The sequence below is a fragment of the Heteronotia binoei genome, chromosome 13 (assembly GCF_032191835.1).
Source record: "Heteronotia binoei isolate CCM8104 ecotype False Entrance Well chromosome 13, APGP_CSIRO_Hbin_v1, whole genome shotgun sequence".
NCBI lineage: Eukaryota > Metazoa > Chordata > Lepidosauria > Squamata > Gekkonidae > Heteronotia > Heteronotia binoei.
In genome coordinates, this window is record NC_083235.1 from 23,497,072 (window position 1) to 23,519,569 (window position 22,498).

Consider the following 22,498-nt stretch of genomic DNA (forward strand, 5'->3'; position numbering starts at 1 on the left):
CCAGGCAGGAGTTGTCCTGTACTGGTGGAAAAGTCTACCACTTTTCCAGCCTGGAATAGAGCTGCGCAGCCATTCTGCGCGGGCAAACAAGTTCTGAGCCAGACCATGATGATCCAGCTCAGCGCTGTCTGCTGCTGCTCTCCAGGGTCTCAGACACTGCAGGAGCTTCTCCCAACACACCTGAGATCTGTTTTCATTGGAGATGCCAGGAGATAGATAGATATAGATATAGATATATAAAGAGAGAGATTTTTTGTATCAAGAACTCCTTTGCATATTAAACTACACCCCCCTGATGTAGCCAATCGTCCTGGAGCTTACAGAAGACCATGTAAGAAGAGCCCTGTAAGCTCTTAGAGGATTGGCTACATCAGGGGGTGGGGTGAACCCTAATATGCAAAAGAGTTCCTGCTAAAAAAAAAAAGCATGTACTTTAACAGCGGGGATAAAGTTCTTGGAACAAAACCAGGTCGCCCCAGCTTGTCATCTGCGGATACAAGCGACACTTTTAAAAAGAAACACACACACCCCTTCCTTCTCCACACATTTTCTTCTTCTCCGTCCTGCGCCACGACCTGCCCGCGCGCTCCTATTGCACGGCCTCCCGCGGCCTGTGAAGCGCAGAGCCAATCCCGCCCGCTTGACTCCTCCCTTTCCCTCCCTCTCCTCTTTTTTTTTTGTCTTCTCCCCGCCCTCTTTTTCGGCCTCCTCCCCTCTCCGAGGAGGCGCTACTCTTTCGCTATAATCACGTGACGGCCACATCCGGGCCTTTTGCCTTCTCTCCCTCTTCCCAACATGGCAGCCTCAGGTGAGTGCTGCTTGGCGGGGCATGGGCCTTCAAGCTCCAGGCAGGCCCGGCGTGACCTTTTTTTTCAATGCCGGGATATAGCGAGGCGGACGGACCGACCGACACGGGGAGAAGAGGGTGCTTGAGGGGAAGGCCTCTGTTTCTTCCTTTTAGACTGCCGCCCTCCAGCCTGCCTTTCCCCTTAGGCGGCCCGTCCCCCATCTCGGGCTAGGGCAGGGGCACGCGCGGGCGGGCGCGCGCCGGGGCTTCGAACGCGGCGGCTTTGGCGCGTGCCTGCCCGCCCTGGCCAGCGCCATTGGGGTGGGTGTGGGGGAAGGGAATCTCTCTTATGACTTATGTGTGTGAGATGATTGACCGACCCAGGAGGAGGGGGGGGGGCGGCGGCAGCAGATGGAACCTTCCACTGCGTCCCAGTGCGCAAGCGCGGTGGCGCGCGGGTGAGGTGGCGAAGGGGGAAAAAAACCGAACCTGGGGCGCGGCGCCCACGTGGGTGCAGCCTGGAACGCCGGCCCGCCGCGCGGCAGTCTCCCCACGCTCTGGAGCACAGGAGGAGCGTGGCGAAGTCTGGGGTTGGGTGGGGCACGTCGCGTGAGCTTCCCATGCCCCGCCAGCCTGCCCCCCCTTACCACCCCTCGCCGCTACCAGCTTCTCCTGCATTATGTAGCAATGAGGAAAAAGGAGGGGAATCGGGTTTTGTTGTGTGTCTTTCATGGCTCCCACCCAGAGAAGGGTTTGGTTGCAGTGTGCTTCATCGGCCGAGGAAGGCCCAGAATGAATCTTTCTTAGGCACAAGGAGGCCTTAGGGCTGAGGTTTTGGCTGTCGCTTTCAGCCTGCCTTGCAAGGGCTCTCCTTCCTTGGAGATTTTTAAACAGAGGCTGGTCGTCTGACAGGGATGAAGATCCTGTAAATTTAGGGGGAAGTATTTGTGGGTTTCCTGCATTGTGCAGGGGGTTGGACTAGATGACCCTGGAGGTCCCTTCCAACTCTATGATTCTAAGGATTGCTGAGCCATTCCAGGAGATGTGTTTAGAACATGTCACTGCTTTAAAAATGCCATCTTTCTCTTTTGGGAAATGAAGGAGCAGCCTTTCTCTTGGTGTCCTTTGTGTGTGTGTTTTTTGATTTAGGTATCTGAAACTTGCTTTTCTCCTCGTTGGGGGCCCTGGTTGGGTTATCCCATCATCCCTTCCCTTTCAACTTTATCATTACACTAATAGTACTCTGAGGTAGGTTGGGGGAGGGACAGTCACTTGCTCAAGGTCACCCAGCGAGCTGCTGTGGCAGAGGGGATTGGAACCTCGATGTCCCAGATCCTTGTCTGGGCCTCTGACTATAATACTAAACTGGCTCATGTATCATTCGATAATAACTGGTTCCAATTTGTATAGTCTGTTTCCTGCTCTTGTCTTCCTGACAGTGGCCTTGCTGTGTCACAAGACAGCCTTTACGTTCATATCTGTTTTCCTGGGTAACAGAGATAAGTTAGTCTGGCTGCTCTTTCTTTTTCATGTGTGTATGTATGTGTGGAGATGTCATTTTGCTCTTTGTTTTTCTATTCTTCGAACTCTGTCCATTTCACACACGTGCACACATTCCTAACCATCTCTGACATGGTCTGTTTTCTCCTGTACCATGATTTGTGCCCTGTGCATCAGAGAATGCTCTCTCACATTACATGAAAAGCACTGAAACACATGGTAGACTAACTCTTTATGTAAGTTTAACTTGCTGGAAAGCATGTAGGCCATTGAGCCACAGCTGTCATGAGCTGAGTACATGCAAGGGTTTATTCTGCTTGCTATGTAGCATTGCCAATGTTCCCCCTAAGCTGCATAGTCTTGTGAACAAAAATTCTACTTTGTGAGCTATTGGCATTAAAGTTGTGAGCTGCATATTATTGTGCTCTGGGGCTCTTTTTCCTAAGACAAAAATGTGTGAGCTGGAGGCTAAAAATGTGAGCTAGCTCACAGTAACTCAGCTTAGAGGGAACACTGATCATTGCTGCAGAAAATGAGTATTTTTTTTCTGCTATGTATGCTGACTTCCCCATTTCAATTGGCAAATAGGACAGTGACAGCAGCTGACAAGCTTCCTTGAAAGACAGCTTGCCTGTCACCACCCCTTCTGTGATGTGCACCCTTGGTAATGTTGGATGTATTTCAGAGTGCGTACTCCATTTGTATGACAAAGAGGCTGAACCGATCTAGCCGGAACCTTGTGTACATGGATTGTTTGCTCTAGAATGACCAGCCAGGCTCCATTCTGGACCATTAATAGTCCTACCAAGATTTTATGTATAGTGCACAATTTCATTTGTAGGGCAAAGAAGCAACAAAACTAGGTTCTTTTGGTAAAAAAGTTATCACTCTGGGATGTGTTCTGTTGCATGTGATTTCTGCTGTGTATTTATCTTATACATATTTTGGAAAGGCAAGGGACTACACTAACAGTCTGTCTTTTACTGAGATTGGGTGTGTGCAGGTATCATCAGCTTCTTCTGGCCCCTAAACTAGTGTTGATGTGCAGTGGCCCCTGATAATACAGAAATTGGCATTGATGACCTAAAACAAGGGCGGTTAAACTTGCTTAACATAAGAGCCACATAGAATAAATGTCAGATATTTGAGAGCCGCAAGACATGAATGTTAGATGTTTGAGAATGGCAAGGGAGGAAGACAGGCAGGCAAATAGATGGGTTGGGAGAGATGGAAAGAAAGCCACTTTAAATGTGTTCTCCAAGTCCCCGGCTGGCTTGGCTTGGAGAAGTGATTTAAAGAGACAAATGCCTTCTCCAAGCTGGCTGATGGGGCAGTGGGTCCTTCAAGAGCTACACAATATGTGCGAAAGAGCCATATGTGGCCAGCCCTGGTGTAGAACAAGACCCCAGATCCTGTGCAGCTTGCAAGGGTTTGTCAGTGGACATACTGATGAGGAAAGGGTTCACCAGAGCTAGAAAGTTTGAAAACTGCCCTCTGTTGTCCCCACTCATGTACCGATGATCACCTGAAGCTGTTAGTTTCCTCTTCTTGCAAACATGGGTTTGGCCATTATTCCATTCTGCCTAGTAGCTATTCCGCCCAAGTTGGCCTGCCCTTGTAATGTATTTACCTGGTGCTCTTAAGACATCTTCTGTCCCACTTTGCTTGTAACATAGTTTATTTATATTCTTCTCACATATTTACTTACATTCTTCTCTATGATGCTGAATCAGACTATCGGTCCATTAAGGACATTATTGTCTACTCAGATTGGTAGTGGCTCTCCAGGGTCCCAGGTAGAGAGCCTTTGCACATCATCTGCTGCTGCTCTTTTTAACTGGAGATGCCGGTGACTGAGGCTGAGATCTTCAACGTACAAAAAGTAGACGGTCTTCAACTGAGCCACAGCCCCTTCCCAATGAAGACCCAGAGTGGCTTACAACAGCAGGCTGCCCCACCTCTATTTTATCTTAACGACAGCTGCTGTGGGACAGAGGTTAGGAGAAGGAATGACTGGCTGAAGGCAGACTAGGGGTTCAAACATGGGTGTCCCAGATCCTAGTTCAGGGGTGGCCAAACTTTCTTAATGAAAGAGCCACATAGAATAAATGTCAGATGTTTGAGAGCCATAAGACATGAACATAAGATGCTCAAGAGCAGGCAGGCAAATAGAGGGGACAGGGAGGGAGAGGTGGAAAGAAAGCAACTAACTTTAAATGCATTCTCCAAGTCACTGGCTGGCTTGGCTTTGGGAGGTGATTTAAGAAGAGAAGTGCCTTCTGCATGCCAATTTGTAGGGCAGTGGGGGCTTCAAGAGCTACATAATATGTGTGAAAGAGCCAGTTTGACCACGCCTGTCCTAAGTCCAATATTATGACTGTTTTACCATGCTGGGAAATCACTTAAGTTTCGAAGGCAGTAAAGGTATTCCAGCTTGACACGTGTTGGCCTCCCTGTCTGGGCTCTGTTGCTTGCGGTCCAATTTCTTGACTTTGCCTAGGAGAAAAGCATATAATAGTCCTTGTTCTGTTGTCTTTCATACATACAGCTTTCCTGCTTCTTGGGGTCATCTGCACTTCTGGATGTGGATGCTTGAACAATGCAAAGTGAGAAGTAGTCTAGGTGTGTGTCTTTTTCTTCATTCACTTCCCCTTTCTATAGGCAGAGGAAAGGTTTTGGTAGGCTTCTAATCTGTATTACGGTGACAGACTGAGGAACCCTTAAGAGGTGAAAAGGAAAATACAAAATGACACGAGTGACTTCTGGAAGGATGTATTCTTTGATCCCTGTTTGTGTGGGTTTTGTGAATCATTCTGTGCTGGAAGTCTGATTCTGTGCACATACATGCGCACACACCCTGCCAGTGGCTTCATCTGAAGGGTGACTTTTGTATGCCTTTGAAATGCAGTATACTGCACCAAAACAGCAGTTGCACAAGGAAAGCTAGTGTCCAAAGTGAGGAGTGTAGAGCAGAGTGTCACTTTAGCCTTGCAGTCAATCAGATTTTCTGAGACATCTTCTGCCAGAAAGACTGCATGTAAATGCCTCCATCATAAGGACTAGCCTTGTGCATGGGTCTTTTGGGCAGGGAAGGACATTCCCATTATTCCTTCCCCCTATGTTGGGGCAAGCTATAACAAATGAGAGCCAGTATGGTGTAGGGACTAAGGTACCTGAGTTCGAATGCCTGTTCTGCTTGTTGGGTGACCTTGGGCCAGGTAACGTAACCTTCAACTTTGCAGTGTTGCTTTTGAGGATAAAATGGAGGAGAGAACAGTGTTAGCTACTGTAGGTCCCCACTGGAGAGGAGGACATGATATAAATCAGAGGTAGCGGAACTTGCTTAATGTAAGAGCCACATAGAATAAATGTCAGATGTTTGAGGGCCACAAGACATAATGAACATCAGATGTTTGAGATTTGAGAGCTGGAAGGAAGGAAATAGATGGGAAGGAGAAGTGGAAAGAAAGCAACTTTAACTTCACATGCATCCTCCACGCTGTGGGATGGCTTGGCTTGGAGAAATGATTGAGAGAAATGCCTTATCCAGGCTTGCCAGCAGGGCCGTGGGGGCTTCAAGAGCCACACAATATGTATGAAAGAGCCACACATGGCTCCTGAGCTACAGTTTGACCACCCCTGGTACAAATGAAGTAAATAAAAGAAATAGGAAATAGATACGTGATGTTGCATTTCTCTGTGTTTTATTGTCAACTGCTCCGAGACTATACAGGGTTGGATACGGTATAAAAATGTAATAAATTAGTCTTGAGTTTACTGTGAAACTGACTGGCTTTTCTAGCATCCACAATTCTGAAAGAAAATATTGACGCGTACATGGGTTTCATAGTTAACCAGGCTGATAAATGTACTTATTTATTTTTGGCTTCTGTGACGGAGTTCTGAAACTCCTGTTTACAAAACTGCGCCTCTTGCAAAAGAGTCCTCTAGTGTAAATCAGTGGGTTGTACCTTCTGTGTCTTCTCATAACTGTTACATGATCTAGATTACTTTTCCACACCTCCTTGAATGCTGAAAAGACGGCCTAGGATGAATTCAGTGGAGGAGAAGCAGCAGATCTGAAGTCAGAGGTTGCTTTTATTTAAGTAGCCTTGTCTAGTGGCATGTCCCATTGTACCCATATTTTAGTTCCAGAAGGAGTCTCTGAATTAGGTAGTGATGAGGTGTGTCACTTGTAGTGTCTGGCTATAACCAGGAAGATCTGGGTTCAGATCCCTGCTCTGTTGTGAAGCTCACTCAGTAATCTTGCATCAGTTGTGTTCTCTCAATCTAACCTACCTTGCAGGGTTATTTGCGGTAAAAATTATGGAGTGAAGAGGATTTGTATTACAGGGCTTATTTTGTAGCAGGAACTCCTTTGCATATTAGGCCACAACTCCCCCAATGTAGCCAATCCTCCTGGAGCTTACAGTAGGCCCTGTACAAAGAGCCCTGTAAGGACTTGGAGGATTGGCTACATCAGGGGTGTGTAGCCTAATATGCAAAGGAGTTCCTGCTACAAAAAAAAAACCCCTGCCTGTATATGCCACTTTGAGCTCTTTGGAGGAAGGTCAGAATAATCTGCTAAATCCAGGATGTTACTCACAGCCAAACAGAATTTGGCTTTCCATGCTTCTTAAGTAAAGCGCAGTTTATCTGTTCCCAAGAAAAAGCAAATTGTGGCCTCAGGTGGCAAAACTTGATAAACAGTTCTGCAAAGCTGCGTTACGATAGGGACGTATGTCGTACTGCAGTTGCTATGTGACTGAGGATACTGTCTCAGTTAAGTTACGGGGTGGCGTCTGTTGCTTAAACGTTAGCGTTTATGCTGGATTTCTGATGACCCAGTTCTTGGAAGGGTGGAAAACAACTTTGCTAGCTTGGCTGTGGCAGGCAGAATGAAGTTTGGCAAAAAAAAATCTGATGTGAGCATGAACTGGTCTTGGTGTGGGCATGGGGTATCCCATGCTGCCAAGAGAAGCCACTTTCATTCATGCTTCCCCTCCTGCATTCTTCTAGAGCTTTGACAACGCTGGTGATGTATAAGCTGCGCTGTGTGTGACTGCAGCAGGGACCGGCTTTGTACTGTTTGCCTGTGAGTTGTCAGCCATTTGATGCAAACGGCGCGTGTTGTTTTTAAGTCTCATGCCTGCTAGTTAGTGCTGCATTTTCACCGACACCAGCTATGAAGGCAGTAGGGGGAAAAAGAGAAGCTGAAATGGCCAGATTGGAAACATTTAGTTTATTTCTGTCTTTTTAAATGCAGCAAGGTTCATCTTACACTAACACTGCAGTCAGAGGGTTGCACTGCTGATCAGTAACCTTTTTTTAACCCTCACCTGATGTCGTATTACTGTGCGTCTGTTGGTGTGCTGCGTGCACGCCATTGGCTCGTTGAACTTCAGTCCTTCCTAAAGGTCTCACCTTACTATTTTAATCATCCGCAGTGCTTGCAAGAGGACGGTAGTTCAGGCAGTTAACTGAATAACCCTGGTGGCTTTTGTTTTTTGAATACCATATACAGCTTTCAGCACTAATTGTATTTCTGTAATGCTTGGTGTCTTGAGTTCGAATATCAGTTAATGTTGCCAACTTTGGATCTTCTAAAAGCACCAGCTCCTTGTAGCACAAGTCGCTGATGAGTGCAAACCCAGAGGTCAACCAAACAATCTCACAGAATAGGGTCAGTAGACCCGGGGCAGAGTCCAGCAGGTTCAGGATAGAATGTGGCAAAATACAGAATTTGGGCACTTGTGCTGGGTTTCTCTACAGATTTTTTTTTTCAATTCTCAGCATTAGTTCTGTAAAATATGAAGAGTAATTTAAGTCAGCATGCAACAAATAATGATGTACTGTTAACAAGTCATATCATTAGAGACAAGACTGCAGCTTCAAAGATATGGAATAAACAGCTTTAAAAGGGGATTAGATAGGTTCATGGAGGGTAAGTCTGTCAATGGCTGCTAGCCATGGTGACGGAGGGGAACCTCCACATTCAGAAGCGCTAAGCCTCTGAATTCCAGCACCAGGAGGCAACATCAAGGGAAGGCCTCAGCCTCTCTGCTCTGTTATTGGCCCTCCAGAGGAACTGGTTAGCCACTGTGTGAGACAGGATGCTGGACTAGATGGACCACTGGTCTGATCTAAGATGGCTCTTCTTATGTTCTTATGGTGGAATAGGCAAGGTGATTGATGTGGGTTTTTTTTGAAGTTACCAATACATATGGTATCATGAACTATGGCTGGGACAAGCGTCTTTGTGTTTTGTATCCCAGAGACTGGTATATTTTCTCATTTGTTCTTTGAAGGCAGCTTTGCTCATGGCATTTTCACCTGGAGAGTTGTTTACTTTATTTATATCCCACTTTTCTTTCCAATTTGGACCCAGAATGGTTTGCAGGATTCTCCCTTCCTCTGTATTTTATCTCCACCTGTAAGTAATGTTCCCTCTAAGCTGTGGAGTCTTGTGAGCAAAAAATCTTATTTTGTGAGCAACTGGCATTGCTACTGCATAAATTAGTTTGTTCCAGGGCCATTTTTCCTGAGCTAAGACAAAAATGTGTCAGCTGGAGGCTAAAAAACTGATCTGTCTTACACTAAGCTTAGAAGGAACGCTGCCTGTAAGGTAGATTAAGGCCAGTGTGTGTGACTGACGCAAGGTCACCCAACAGGTTTTCATGGCAGAGTGGGGATCTGAGGCTGGGTCTCTTATTCTTATACTTCAACCACTGTGCCACACTGGCTCTCCCAGCTGAGATCAGTTAAATTGTGAGCTTTCCCAGCCAAGAATTTGTTGAATTAATTTATTTGTTAATTAATTTATTGACTACTTTTGTATTTTGAAATGCTTTCAAAGTGGCTTACAATAAAATTGACCTGATGCAAGACTACAGACCAGGGGTGGCCAAATCTGCTTAATGTAGGAGCCACATAGAATGACTGTCAGATGTTTGAGAGCTGCAAGACATGAACATCAGATGTTTGAGAGCCTCAGGACAGGAAGGAAGGAAGGCAGGCAGGCAAATAGATGTGGGCGTGGGAGGGAGGGAGAGGTGGAAAGGAAGTACTTCATCCAAAAGGTGATAAGCATGTGGAATTCACTGCCACAGGAGGTAATGGTGGCTACAAGCACAGCCAGCTTCAAGAGGGGATTGAATGAACATATGGAGCAGAGGTCCATTTGTGGCTATTGGCCACATCGTATTGTTGGAACTCTCTGTCTGGCGTAGTGATGCTCTGTATTCTTGGTGCTTGGAAGGGGCAACAGGGCGATGGTTTCTGGTGTCCTGGCCCCACTAATGGACCTCCTGATGGCACCTGGCTTTTTTGGCCACTGTGTGACACAGTGTGTTGGACTGGCTGGGCCATTGGCTTCTCTTACGTTCTTAAAGAAAGCAACTTTAAACTTCAGATGCAATCTCCAGGCCAACTGACAGGGCTGTGGGGGCTTTGAGAGCCACACAATAAGTGTGAAAGAGCCACATGTGGCTCCTGAGTCATAGTTTGGCCACCACTGCCACAGACCAATACAAACAAGATATAGAATAGAGCAAACAACATTCAACTTGAAATATGCTAAAGCTGCAGAAATATCAGTCCATTCTTAAAGCACTTAAAGACATAAAGGACTTCACTGATCAGAATATAAGGTCTACTCCTCTCAAATCTAGGAAGCGTGTGCTACCTCAGCAGAGTGTCTGGGTGAGTCTTTTTAAAAAGTTTCTATACACTAGCGAAGGCCTCCCTTTACTGGGATGGCTTTTGGAGGAATGAATTGCGGCTTCTTTATAATAAATACTTTGCTTGCTGGCTTTGCATAGCATGCCTTTGTAATTGCGATTACGCATTAAACTTGGCTTTACTACACCTTTGCGTTGTGACACTTCAGACTGCGGGAACCTCCAGACTTGCTTGCTACAGGGTAGAAGCAAATTAAGTTCCTAATGCTTTGAAGCCTTTAACTGGTTCCCCATTTTAACCGATAAGTTGAGCTTTGAGGTTTCGAAAGTATGCTAGGAGGACTGGCAAGACAGCACAGTAGAAGCCTCTTTTTCTGCATTGTCACGGAAATAGATCCTGTCTAATTGCACCGCTTGATGATCTTGGAAAGGAGGCCCTAGAATTACATGGAATATTTAGCGCATGCCAGAACAACGATGAACTTTTGTTTTCTGTTAAGCTGGTGTATTTATAACAGAAATGTGACAGTACTGTATGTTATGCAGGGGAGTTGAGAGGGGTGGGGTAAAGGTTTTGTGGCTAATGTCAAAATAACGACTTTGAAAGAAAAATCGTGGCTTACAGAGATATTCACTGCTACAGGAGGTGGTGGTGGCTGCAAGCATAGACAACTTCAAGAAGGGATTGGATAAACATATGGAGCAGAGGTCCATCAGCGGCTATTAGCCACAGCGTATTGTTGGAACTCTCTGTCTGGGGCAATGATGCTCTGTATTCTTGGTGCTTGGGGGAGCCACAGTGGGAGGGCTTCTAGTGTCCTGGTTCCACTGATGAACCTCCTGATGGCATCTGGTTTTTTGGCTATTATGTGACACAGAGTGTTGGACTGGATGGGCCATTGGCCTGATCCAACATGGCTTCTCTTATGTTCATGTTCTCTTATGTTCTTATGTGAATGTTGCCACATGGGTATCATGGCTGTAATTCCTTTATATCACCCTCTAGGTTTCAGTTCTAAAATAGTTTCCAGTATACATTCAACTGCAGGGTCACAGGCCTGTAGCCGTGTTTGAGTATTTTTATGCCAGACTTAGGCAGGCATCTTCTGTGAGGAATAATTTGACAAGAAGTCTTGTTTGCATCTAGTGTTAGAAAGATGTACCCTCAGGTATGCGGCTGAAAGGAAAGACACTACAGCAGTGAATGGAAGACAGAGCTGTGAACCAGGAATGCCCCCCAGCTCTGTCGTTGCCTCTTACATGAACTTGCTAAGTACTTTAAGCAAGCTGTTATTTCGTTTGAGCTGCCCTTCCCCCCCCCCCAGCAGAATTGAAGACAAATGATGTAACTTGAAAGGATGCAGTCAGACCAAAGGTGCTACTTACCAAGCTTGTCCTCTGTGCTGTTGGGATGTTAAAGTACCTTGAATGCTGCAAATGCATTTGTATGTATGCATTAAGTATTAATTAAAGGAGTCCAATATTGTATAGAGCAGGGGTGGCCAGACTTGCTCAACATAAGAGCCACATAGGATAAATGCCAGATGTTTGAGAGCCACAAGATGTGAATGTCAGATGTTTGAGAGCTGCAAGGAAGGAAAAATTGAAAGGAAGGTGGAAAGAAAGCAAATAGATGGGGGGGAGAGATGGAGAGAAAGCAACTTTAAGCATTCTCCAAGCCAGCCGATGGGGCGGTGGGGGCTTCAAGAGCCATGCAATATGCATGAAGAGCCACATGTGGCTCCCGAGCTGTAGTCTGGCCACCCCTGGTATAGAGCTTTGGAAAATCAGTCTTCATTGCAGCACTTGTAGTCTTTCTAGCTCATGTGTTTACCCTGACTGACAATGAGTTTCCAGGGCCACAGGCAAATCGATATCTTTCCTTGACCTGTTTGTGATCACTGAAACGTGTTTGAGTAGGTGAGCAGGAGCAGCATATGTTCTACCACAACCTCTTCTCTTGCCAATGGAGACATTTGTAATGTGGATTCCACTTACCAAGTTGCCAGAATCTGGTTCTGGTCTGGCTGCTGGGGGCAGGGGACGTGTTTGTAGAGCTCCAGAACAAGTCCTCGTCTCAAGAAAGCATAAAGACCAGGGGTGAAATTCTAGCAGGAGCTCTTTTGCATATTAAGCCACCCCCCTGATGTAGCCAATCCTCCCAGAGCTTACAAGAAAGAGCCTTGTAAGCTCTTGGAGGATTGGTTACATGGGGGGGGGGTGACTTTATATGCAAAGGAGCTCCTGCTAGAATTCCACTCCTGATAAAGACGACCAAAAACCCCCCACCAAAAACTGATGGTGGAGGAAAGTTCCATCAAGTTGTAGCTGATTTATGGTGATCCCCATCAGGTTTTCAAGGCTAGAGGCGTTCAGAGGTGGTTTGCTGTTGTCTGTCTCTGCATAACACCCCTGGATGTCCTTAGTGGTCTCCCTTCCAAGTATTAACCAGGGATGACCCTGCTTAGCTTCTGAGGTCTGATGGAATCAGGCTAGCCTGGGCCACCCGATGTTGGGACACCTTTTAAATCCATGTTTAATTCCCCCGTCGTACATTTACCTCTGTTTGAAAATAACTTGCAAATCTTCTGACAAGCCTTGCCCGTGAAGTCACAATGGGATGACATAATGGGAATTATCACAATGTGGAGGGAAATAAAATTGACCCTGTAGCTTTGCTGTAGGGTTTAAGGTCTTCATAAGAGAGGGGGGTGAGCCAATGTTTTTAAAAACCATGCCGTTTATCTTTGGTCAGAGGCCGGCCAGTTACTATGCAGGTTGCAGAAGAAAGTAAGTAGATCGAACCTGAGCTGCTGTTTTTCAGGCATCTGGCTTGGCCATCGTGGGCCGGCACCATGTCCTTGTAGGTCTTTTAGGAAGCTGGATGTGGCCTCAGTTGCATCAACAGACATCTTGAAAAAGTACCAAAGGTGCTACTTACCAAAGCTGTCCTTTCTGCTATTGGAATGTTAATGCTTCCGAGTTGCTTCTGTGCTGACCGGGCTTCGTGGCTGCAGCAGGGACTCCACAGCTTGCTGGTCTGCTGGAGCGATGGCAAGGACATTCCAAGGCTGTGTTAGCCCTTCTGAATTAAGCTTTTCTGGTGGGCGAGGGCAGGGGAGAGAGTTCATGAGAGCGTACTGTACTGCTGGGAGGGAATAGCCTGTTTTGAGCTGCCAGGGTGTTCAGAAGACTTTGCTTTGACATGTGTGTGAGGGTACAGAGGAAGTACCAGCCTCCAAGGGGGCCTGGGGATCCTCTAGAATTACAGCTCATCTACAGAGACCAGTCCCCCTGGAGAAGATGGTTGCTTTTGAAGGTGGATTCTATGGCATTTTACCTCTACACTCCACTGAAGTCCCTGTTCTCCCCAGCTCCACACCCAGAGCTTCAGTTTTACAGCCTGGATCTGGCAATCCTATGCCCCCTGTCCCCTCCTGGGGGGGGGGGGGGGAAGAGGAGATTAGATTCATACGCCACCCTTCGCTAACCAAAGCAGCGACTTACAAATCTCCTTTCCCTTCCCCTCCCCACAACAGACACCCTCTGAGGTAGGTGGGGCTGAGAGAGCTCTGACAGAAACTGCTCTTGAGAGAACTTGTGACTGACCTGAGATTACTCCAGCAGCTGCAAGTGGAGGAGTGGGGAATCAAACCTGGTTCTCCCAGATAAGAGTCTGTGCACTTAACCACTACCTGGCAACCCTAAGAGGAGGATAAAAGATAGGGGAACAGTTACATTGAGTCTAGTGCAAAACCATGCTTTGTGAGTAAGATGGAGTGCAGTAGCAAAACCAAATTGCCGTGTAAAGGTTAAATGCTTCTTTCAATCATCTCTTTTTTCCTGTTGCTGATCTGAAAAGTGTTGATGAGGGACATAATCGAACAAAGCTTGCTGGAGCTTCTGTTTGTATTCATCTTTTAGACCTTTTCAAACAGTTCTACCTGTATCTTGGTTTTCAGAGTGATGACAAAGTCGTGTTAACTAACTTGGAAGATCAGGTCATCCAAAACAGAACTAGAGAAGGAAAAAGGTAGACACGCCACTGGAGTTGCTTTCTTTGGTGTTTCTGGGTCAGTATGATCCATCAGTTGGTAGGAAAAGATTAGATCCTTCTGTCGTCTGTGAAACCTCTTTGCGCTTTAGGCTGTTCGGGTGTACACTTAAAATTGTGGGAATGTGATAACTAGGTGTTAAGAAGCACATATATCATACAAGGTTGTTGTGAGAATGAAATGAAGAAATGGAGAATGTTGTGAGCCACTTTGGGTCCTCACTGTGGAGAAAAACAGGGTACAGATGAAGATAAATGCAGGTGTATTGGGCAAGATTGGTTGTGGTTTCTTGCTGTGCTGTGACAAACCTGTATGAAACAGCTAGCTCTGTGATTCTCTGTCTCAGGTTATGAGGGATAAGAGAAGAAGAAAGTCAGCACTTCTGTGTATTGAGCAAGCTTGAACAGATAGGAAAAGTTGTTAGTACAGAAGCTGTCCTTTGTTTAGTCTTCAACTGTAGTCAAGCAATGGTGCTAAAATCTTACTTTGCAGGGCCATAAAGGAATATATATGACTGAAAGATAGAGCTTTTCTTGCTGAGTCAGCTCGGGCAAATCTTGTATCTATTTGCATGCATGAGATTATCTGTGGTTAATGAGTTAATATTCCATTGGCTGGGGAAAACATGGTTACTGGTAAAACAGGTTTCGTTTATCTCAGGTAAATATGGTGCTCTTTAAAGTTCTCTTGTTGTTCAAAGCAGGGCTCTCAAAATGAGCTCACAATTTTTCAGTAATTTTTTTAAAGTCATGTTGAGGGCCGGCACTCTACCCTGTGCTTCTCTTTGACTCTGCGTCAAATTGGAGAAGTTCAGTAAGCAGTATATTATCTTTTTATTCCAGGGCTCACATAAAGTTAGAGCCCTCCGGCCCTACTGAAGCACAGGATGATATTATAGTCAGTTGTCTCCACAAATACTGGCAGGATATCACACCATGCCAAAATTTGTGGACCCCGCCTTCTAAAGGGTAAAAACTGATTTTCCTAATACCTTCCCCCCCCCCCCGAGTTTCTCTTTTTAGTTGCCTGCATAACCCTGCTGCAGCCCATTTGCTTTGCCATTCTAAACAGACTTGCACTCTTCTAAGCTGTTGATTTTCAGTAGACTTAGAAGGGTGTAACTCTGCTAAGGATGGCGCTGTTACTTACTCTTAGGGAGAGTCTGCTTTTAAAGAGCAGAAAGTACATTGCTCTTTTAAAAGCTGTGCTAACAGGAACAAGGTAACACGAAACTCCTCTTACATCTGAAAAAAGTCTTCTACGGCAGTCTTTGTGGTTTTAATATTATGAAGTTATCCAGAGTCTGTTTCTAGACAACTTACCTCTGCTCATAGCTCTGCTTCCTTGCAAGCTTCTAGCAGGGATAGGAAAGTAGTTGCTGTTGAACAGTTGTGCGTTGAAGCCAAAACTCTTCTGCATTTACCTGTAGTAGCTCTTCACAACAGGTAGGCAAGCTCTTTCCAGTGGCCTCCTCTGACAGCCAGCCCTAGCAACTAGAGAAGCTTTCTATCTGCTTTGGTAACTGAACTCAGCTCATGGTATATAATCTTCCAGTCTGTTTATTCAGGGGTGAGATAAAAAGGGCAGGGTTTCAAGAAGTGCACCGCTTGATAAAAGCACACCTTCTGGTGCACAGGGATTGTCTTGTTCCTTTTGTTGGATAGGTGGAGGTTCTTAAATTGGGCTTGCCACAAAAATCCAGCAGAGTTGAATTATCTTATTCTTTTCTCCCCTTTTTTTGACATGCTCAAGCCAAGAAGCTACCTGCCACATTTTAGATTTTGATTTTCCAGGAAATTGTAAAACTGGATCTTGCCATATAGGAGGTGGTGTTCAGAAGAAAGCCTGTCCTCCAAAACTGGTAGTTAAGTAACTGGAGATGACTTCTACTGTGACAAAAATATGTCCAAGACAATAATTGGATTCTGAAATGTCACTTTTTATTCCATTCAGCTATGCGTACACAGTAAAAACTGCTGCATTGTACTTTCTTACCTTAACGGGAAGACTTGTATCGATCTGGCACTAAAGGTCCATTTTACCTGCTTAGGTTGGATAAGTGGAGTTGTTGTCGCTAAAACCCTTAACACCATCTTGAGCATTAATTGTTGAATATTTAGCGTATTAAGATTACAAGTAGCATTCTTTTACACATGCATGTTCTTATTGGGGAGGCTGCCCCTTAAGCCTTTTTACACATCTCGAGTAATTTTTCATTACCAACAAAATGTGACTAAACAGGAAAGGGTATTTTGAGGGCATGCCTGAAGAGTGAACAACTGTGGGAGCATGGTCAAAAATGCTTGTATGTGATGTTTTTGTGTTTACCAGTTTAATCAGGGCTGTTTTTGAGCAGGAACGCACAGAAACACAGTTCCAGCTGCCTTGGCCAGGGGTCCAGCTCAAAAAAAGGTCTCCAGCATAGGGAATGCACTAGGCTGCCATGTGCTCCCAGACCACGTGCTCCATCCTCTCTGCTGCCGCCAAAGAGCAGCCTTGCAAAGAGAGCAAGAGACATGGAGCCACCCATGAGCACCCCCTCCTGGGACAAGCTGGGCCTCCTGCAGTTCCCTGCTCTGCCACATGTGGCTCTCTCACTCCGGTCTTATTTGGAGGGGGGCGAAACAAGGTCTCTCATTGGGCTGTGTGAGAACACACATCATGAAATGCAGCTGATGGCACTGTACTGTTCTGTGTCAATATGCTGAAAGTAATCCACTGAACAGATGATGTCACTTTCGGTGACATCAGAGGGTATGGCCTAATATGCAAATGAGTTCCTGCTAGGCTTCCCCCCCAAAAAGCTCCGAGTTTAATATCTTCTCATTATTAACTGTCCTTGACCATTCTTTGAATTTCTGTAGCATTCTTCAGTTCTAGAAGTCTGTGTGTTTCTCCTTGGGATTGTAAGAACACTGTTGCAACAATGAAATGTGACAGCATACAGAATTATCATTGTCCAAACATTATTTCCTGCTTCTTTTCAAGTTTAATTATGTTGATTGTGCATGAAGGAATGTGCAGAATGATGCTGCAGTGGGAATGTGGAATGGGAACATCCATTGAGTTTTCCTGGCTTGGAAACGATGCTTATTAGACCCAAGCATTTCCAGTAACAAGAGCCAGTGTGGTGTAGTGGTGAAGAGCAGCAAACCCTAATCTGGGTAATCGGGTTTGATTCCCCATTCCTCCATGTGAAGCCATGTAGGGTCAGTTGCAGTTCTCTGAGTGCTCTCAGCCCCACCTACCTCACAGGGTATCTGTTGTGGGGAGAGAAAGGGAAGGCGATTGTATAAGCCACTTTGAGACTCCTTCAGGTAGCGAAAGGCAGGGTTTATAATCCAAGTCGTATTATTGTTATTGGCTTTAAGGGTTAGCTGGCTCTTTCAAGATGTTACCCACACATTTTTGATTGGTATAATTGGGCTTCATAGTTGAGAAATGTTAAACAGGCCAGTACATCAGCAATCCATTGAATGAACGGTCGGTGAGACCAGCATAGCTTCTATCTCCTTCACTCAATTGTAATGTTGAAGTGACTGAACACATCTTTTTCTCCCCACAGCTAAGAAGAAGAACAAGAAGGGGAAGACCCTGACTCTGACGGACTTTCTGGCAGAGGATGGTGGTGGTGGTACCACCTATATTCCAAAACCAGTCAGTTGGGCAGATGAGACAGACGACCTGGAAGGAGATGGTAAGATGGCAACTTCCTTGTCCTCACATTGCAGGGTTTGTCTTCTGATGACTAGATGCTGCATATTAGCAAGAGGGAGGGGAACCCTGCAACATTTAAATAAGAGGAAAATAGCAACTTTGTACTCCACTGGTTTTTCTGAGTAAACATTTTTATAAGGAAAAACTGAGTGGAGGAAATATTAGGGACAGGGCTCTTTTAGTAGCAGGAACTCCTTTGCATATTAGGCTGCACACCTCTGAAGTAGTCAATCCTCCTGGAGTTTACAGTAGGCCCTGCAATAAGAGCCCTGTAAGCTGCTGGAGGATTGGTTACATCAGGGGTTGTGACCTAATATGCAAAGGAATCCCTGCTACAAAAAACCCTGATTAGGAGTACCAAAAACAAGAGAATCTCCAGGTATCCATTGATTGTTCCTAGCCTAGATCATTAGCCAGAATTTGTATACAGTCTTTGAACTGGGTTCAGGATTTATCTATCATCACAGCTTAGTTTTCAGGATCGGATGAATTCAGGCTCGCCTGGGCTATCTATGTCACGTCCAGTGCTCCCTCTAAACTGAATTAGTGTGAGCTAGCTCACAGTTTTTTAGTCTCCAGCTCACAGTTTTTTGTCTTAGCCCTGGAAAAATAGCCCCAGAGCAAACTAATTTATGCAGTAGTTCACAACGTAGAATTTTTGCTCACAAGACTCCACAGCTTAAGAGGGAGTATTGGTCACATCATCTGTAATCATGCTGAATTCAAAGGTGCTCTGAGCACTTCTGTGGCCAGCAGCACTGCAAGGATGAACCCACATCTTCCTCCCCAGCTTCACACACTTCTACAATTAACATTTCAGTAATAGTCTCCCCTCTCCAGCTCTGATCTGGGAAGGGTGGGGTGTGCGTTTCTCCCCTGCATGCCCATCTTGGCATCAGTGAGAGCCCCTAATAAAAGCACAGGAGCTCCTCTTGAACTCTTTGACTTTGGAGATGCTTGAAAGGCAATGAGATTTTCCACTTCTGAGGGACTCCTAAGTCAGCACAAAGTCAGAGAGAGCCTCTGTTTTTTCCTCAAATTCTAGAGAAAGCTTGCCAGATTTTTTTATTCCAGAAATGCACAGGCCAGTGTTGAGCTGACAAGCACAGTTACATGTGCCCCTGGGAATTAATTTCTTTAATAAGCTTTGTGCTCTTAAAAATGCACTGTAGTCCTGATTTCCATCCATTTTTCTGAGAAGGAGATGGAACTATCAGCTCTTACTGTGGAGCAAAAGGCTTGGCACTGGTTCAAACCTGATGGCAGCCCCCAGGGGGGGAATTCTAGCAGGAGCTCCTTTGCACACACACACCCCCCCCCCCCATGATTTAGCCAATCCTCCAAGAACTTACAAAAAAGAGCCTTGTAAGCTCGTGGAAAGAGCCCCATGGCGCAGAGTGGTAAAGCTGCAGTATTACAGTCGGAGCCCTTTGATCACAACCTGAGTTCGATCCCAACGAAAGCTGGTTCAGGTAGCTGGCTTGAGGTTGACTCAGCCTTCCATCCTTCCGAGGTCGGTAAAATGAGTACCCAGTTTGCTGAGGGGAAAGTGTAGATGTCTGGGGAAGGCAATGGCAAACCACCCCGTAAAAAGTCTGCCATGAAAACATTGTGAAAGCAACGTCACCCCAGAGTCGAAAACGACTGGTGCTTGCACAGGGGACTACCTTTTTTTTTAAAGCTCGTGGAGGATTGGCTGCATCAGGAAGGTGTGGCCTAATATGCAAAGGAGCTCCTGCTAGAATTCCACCCCTGGTGGCCCTTATGTGTGGAGGGGGCTGATGTTGACCAAGGCAAGCTTTAATTTTAATTTTTGTAGTGCATTTCTCAAACCACTGTTTTGTATCATCAGCCATGTTGACTAGCAAATAAAGAGAGTCTTTATTCTGCTAAGAAGTAGAATCCAAAGGCCAATCATACCACTCACTCGCAGCACTCAGTTATATAGCTGTTTAGATACGGTGCAAGAACATTGCTGTTCCAACATTATCAACTCTGTACTTTATGAGATCACTGGATGGTACTGTCGATGGTGTCTCATTGATTGTTGTATTTTTAAATGCTTTTATATATTGTATTTTGTGATATTATATATAGAACTGTTATTGTTTTTATGGTTTTATGTTTATGGCTCTAATGGTTTGTTAGCCACCCTGAGCCTGCCTGCGGGAAGGGTGGGATATAAATCCAATAAAATAAAATAAATAAATGAACAAGATCCCTTAGGTGGTTTGTCATAATAAAATGTATGGTTTACTGAGACTTTTACAATTGAGTTGAATAGATTGCTGTTTTGTAGCCGTAGAAAAGCAAGTGGAATCTACATGGTTATGTATTCATTTCTAATCCATTAATGTAGACTTCCTCATGGGTGTACCAAACTCTGATTCATTTTAAAGCAGGCTGTCAAAAATGGCACTTAACTGAAATTATAGCTCAGATTAATGTACAGGGGTGGAATTCCAGCAGGATCTCCTTTGCATATTAGGCCCCATACCCCTGATGTATCCAATCCTCCAAGAACTTACAAGGCCACAGGGGGTGTGGCTTAATATGCAAAGGAGCTCCTGCTAGAATTCCACCCTTGGTAATATATATCCTTTAAAAGATGACTTCTGTGCATCTTGCTCCATGCAGTCCCATTGAGAGTATGAATGGATACTACTTCGTTTCATTTACTGAAACCATTTATATAAATCAAAGATGTGAAGGCATGAGGAAGTAGGAAAAAGGAAAGGAAAATGGAGTCCCCCATACCACCACCAAGGATTGTCTGGAAAAACGGAGAATTTAAGAGAAAATCCTAGCCATTTCTTTCTCTACAGATTTTCATTCCCTTTATTTAAAATGAGAGGGACATTTTGCACTATAATGTTTCACTCACTCAAAATGAATAGTATGAAGGTTTTTATAGTATGAAGATAGTGTACTACAGTAGAGAATAGTTCCTACATATACTGTAGACATATTCAGGGCTTTTTTTTTGTAACAGGAACTCCTTTGCGTATTAAGCCACACATCCCTGATGTAGCCAGTCCTCCAAGAGAACATAAGAGAAGCCATGTTGGATCAGGCCAATAGCCCATCCAATACTCTGTGTCACACAGTGGCCAAAAAACCCAGGTGCCATCAGGAGGTGCATCAGTGGGGCTAGGACACTAGAAGTCCTCACACTGTTGCCCCTCCCAAGCACCAAGAATACAGAGCATCGCTGCCCCAGACAGAGAGTTTCAACAATACGCTGTGGCTAAAGCCACTGATGGACCTCAGCTCCATATTTTTATCCAATCCCCTCTTGAAGCTGGCTATGCTTGTAGCTGCCACCACCTCCTGTGGCAGTGAATTCCATGTGTTAATCACCCTTTGGGTGAAGAGCTTACAGGGCATACTATAAGCTCCAGGAGGACTGGCTACATCAGAGGCGTGTAGCCTAATATGCAAAGGAGTTCTTGCTACAAAAAAGCCATGCATGGTCAGATCCAAGATGCATTTCTGCAACAAAGTGGGCGCTGCTGTCTTCATGAGAGAGGCGTGCAGGACCATTTTTTTTGCAGGTGGAGTGCTGTTTGCTTTCCTCTGGTGACCATTAAAACCAGGAGACATGTTGAGGTAGCATAGGGTGCAACACTTTGCAACCTGGTCTCTTTAGTAGTCTGTATATTCCCAGTATTTCTGGTAGAAAAGTATGGTGTGAACACTTTTCGTTATATATGCCAAGCAGCACAGTTTTATATGCTGTGATAGGTGATGCCTTTTACATTAAAGCAGCAAAATAAGTTTAAGGTTGATGAGACAGTAAGTTTTATTGCACCTACTTTATTTAAATGTTCCATGTTTCTGTTTATCTGGGGGGAGGTGGTCTCCCGGTGGTGGTGGTGGAGTGTCCCCCTTTTGTATATTGGCTGCAGCAGGCCGAGTTAGTAATAAGTCTGCATGTACCTGGGATGGTGCTGATTTGCAGAAATGGAGCCCCACGTGAGCCTGACTTGGCAACCATGCTGCCTGTAGCACTTTCATTTCCAGTATGTATGCTTCTGGGGCATTGTTACAGACCTTTATGTGTATTTCTCAGTAATAATGGCCACGTGTTAATAGGGGGTTGGCTTTGCGATTAGTTGGCTTCCTTTTATCTGTACGGCAACCTCCATTTCTGCTGCTTTCCCATTAAATGGATGGCCCGGAGCCAATCTCTATTGTACTGTTTTTATGATGTGGTCTCCTTTGTAAGGTGAGATTCTTAGAGGGAAGCTGCTTGTAAATTGGCCTAGTAGATCAGTGGGCTGTATAGAGGAGATTGCATGCAAAGACGATCCTGTTTCTCAGACGGCCCTTGAGTTGCCTGTTCCTGCTGCACTGCTTGCAAGTGAAATGTAGGCTGCCTAACAATTTAGAGTGGACTGCAAATGCCCAGTTTAGCTCAGTAGATAATGTGATGCACAAAACTTCCTTCCTAGTTTCCACCACCTGGCATAGCAACGATGACGACGTGTACCGAGCCCCTCCGATTGACCGTTCCATCCTGCCCACTGCACCTCGGTCAGCTCGGGAGCCCAATATCGACAGAAGCCGTCTCCCAAAGTCACCCCCCTACACCGCCTTTCTGGGAAACTTGCCCTATGATGTAACAGAAGAGTCTATCAAGGAGTTTTTCAGAGGACTTAATGTGAGTATTGAAGGGGCAGTTTGAGTTTTCCCTTGGTGATGTATTCATTTTTAGAACCAGGCAGAAAATGTTTGTTTATCAAATTTATATTCCTCCT

At 45.3% G+C, this 22,498-nt stretch overlaps 1 protein-coding gene across 3 annotated transcripts in view; it reads left to right on the top strand.

Annotated features, from left to right (window-relative positions):
- Positions 1 to 696: 696 nt before the first annotated feature.
- Positions 697 to 22,498, top strand: part of EIF4B (eukaryotic translation initiation factor 4B) — a 65,845-nt gene continuing 44,043 nt past the window's right edge. Inside the window, exons 1-3 of one of the 3 annotated variants that reach the window (XM_060253135.1) lie at positions 697 to 808; positions 17,587 to 17,718; positions 22,193 to 22,401. In XM_060253135.1, coding sequence (XP_060109118.1) covers positions 796 to 808; positions 17,587 to 17,718; positions 22,193 to 22,401 — 354 coding nt within the window. In that variant the 5' untranslated portion in view covers positions 697 to 795. Of the gene's footprint in view, positions 809 to 12,722; positions 12,757 to 17,586; positions 17,719 to 22,192; positions 22,402 to 22,498 lie in introns of those variants that run through there. The other 2 variants (XM_060253133.1, XM_060253134.1) reach the window with 2 other exon arrangements.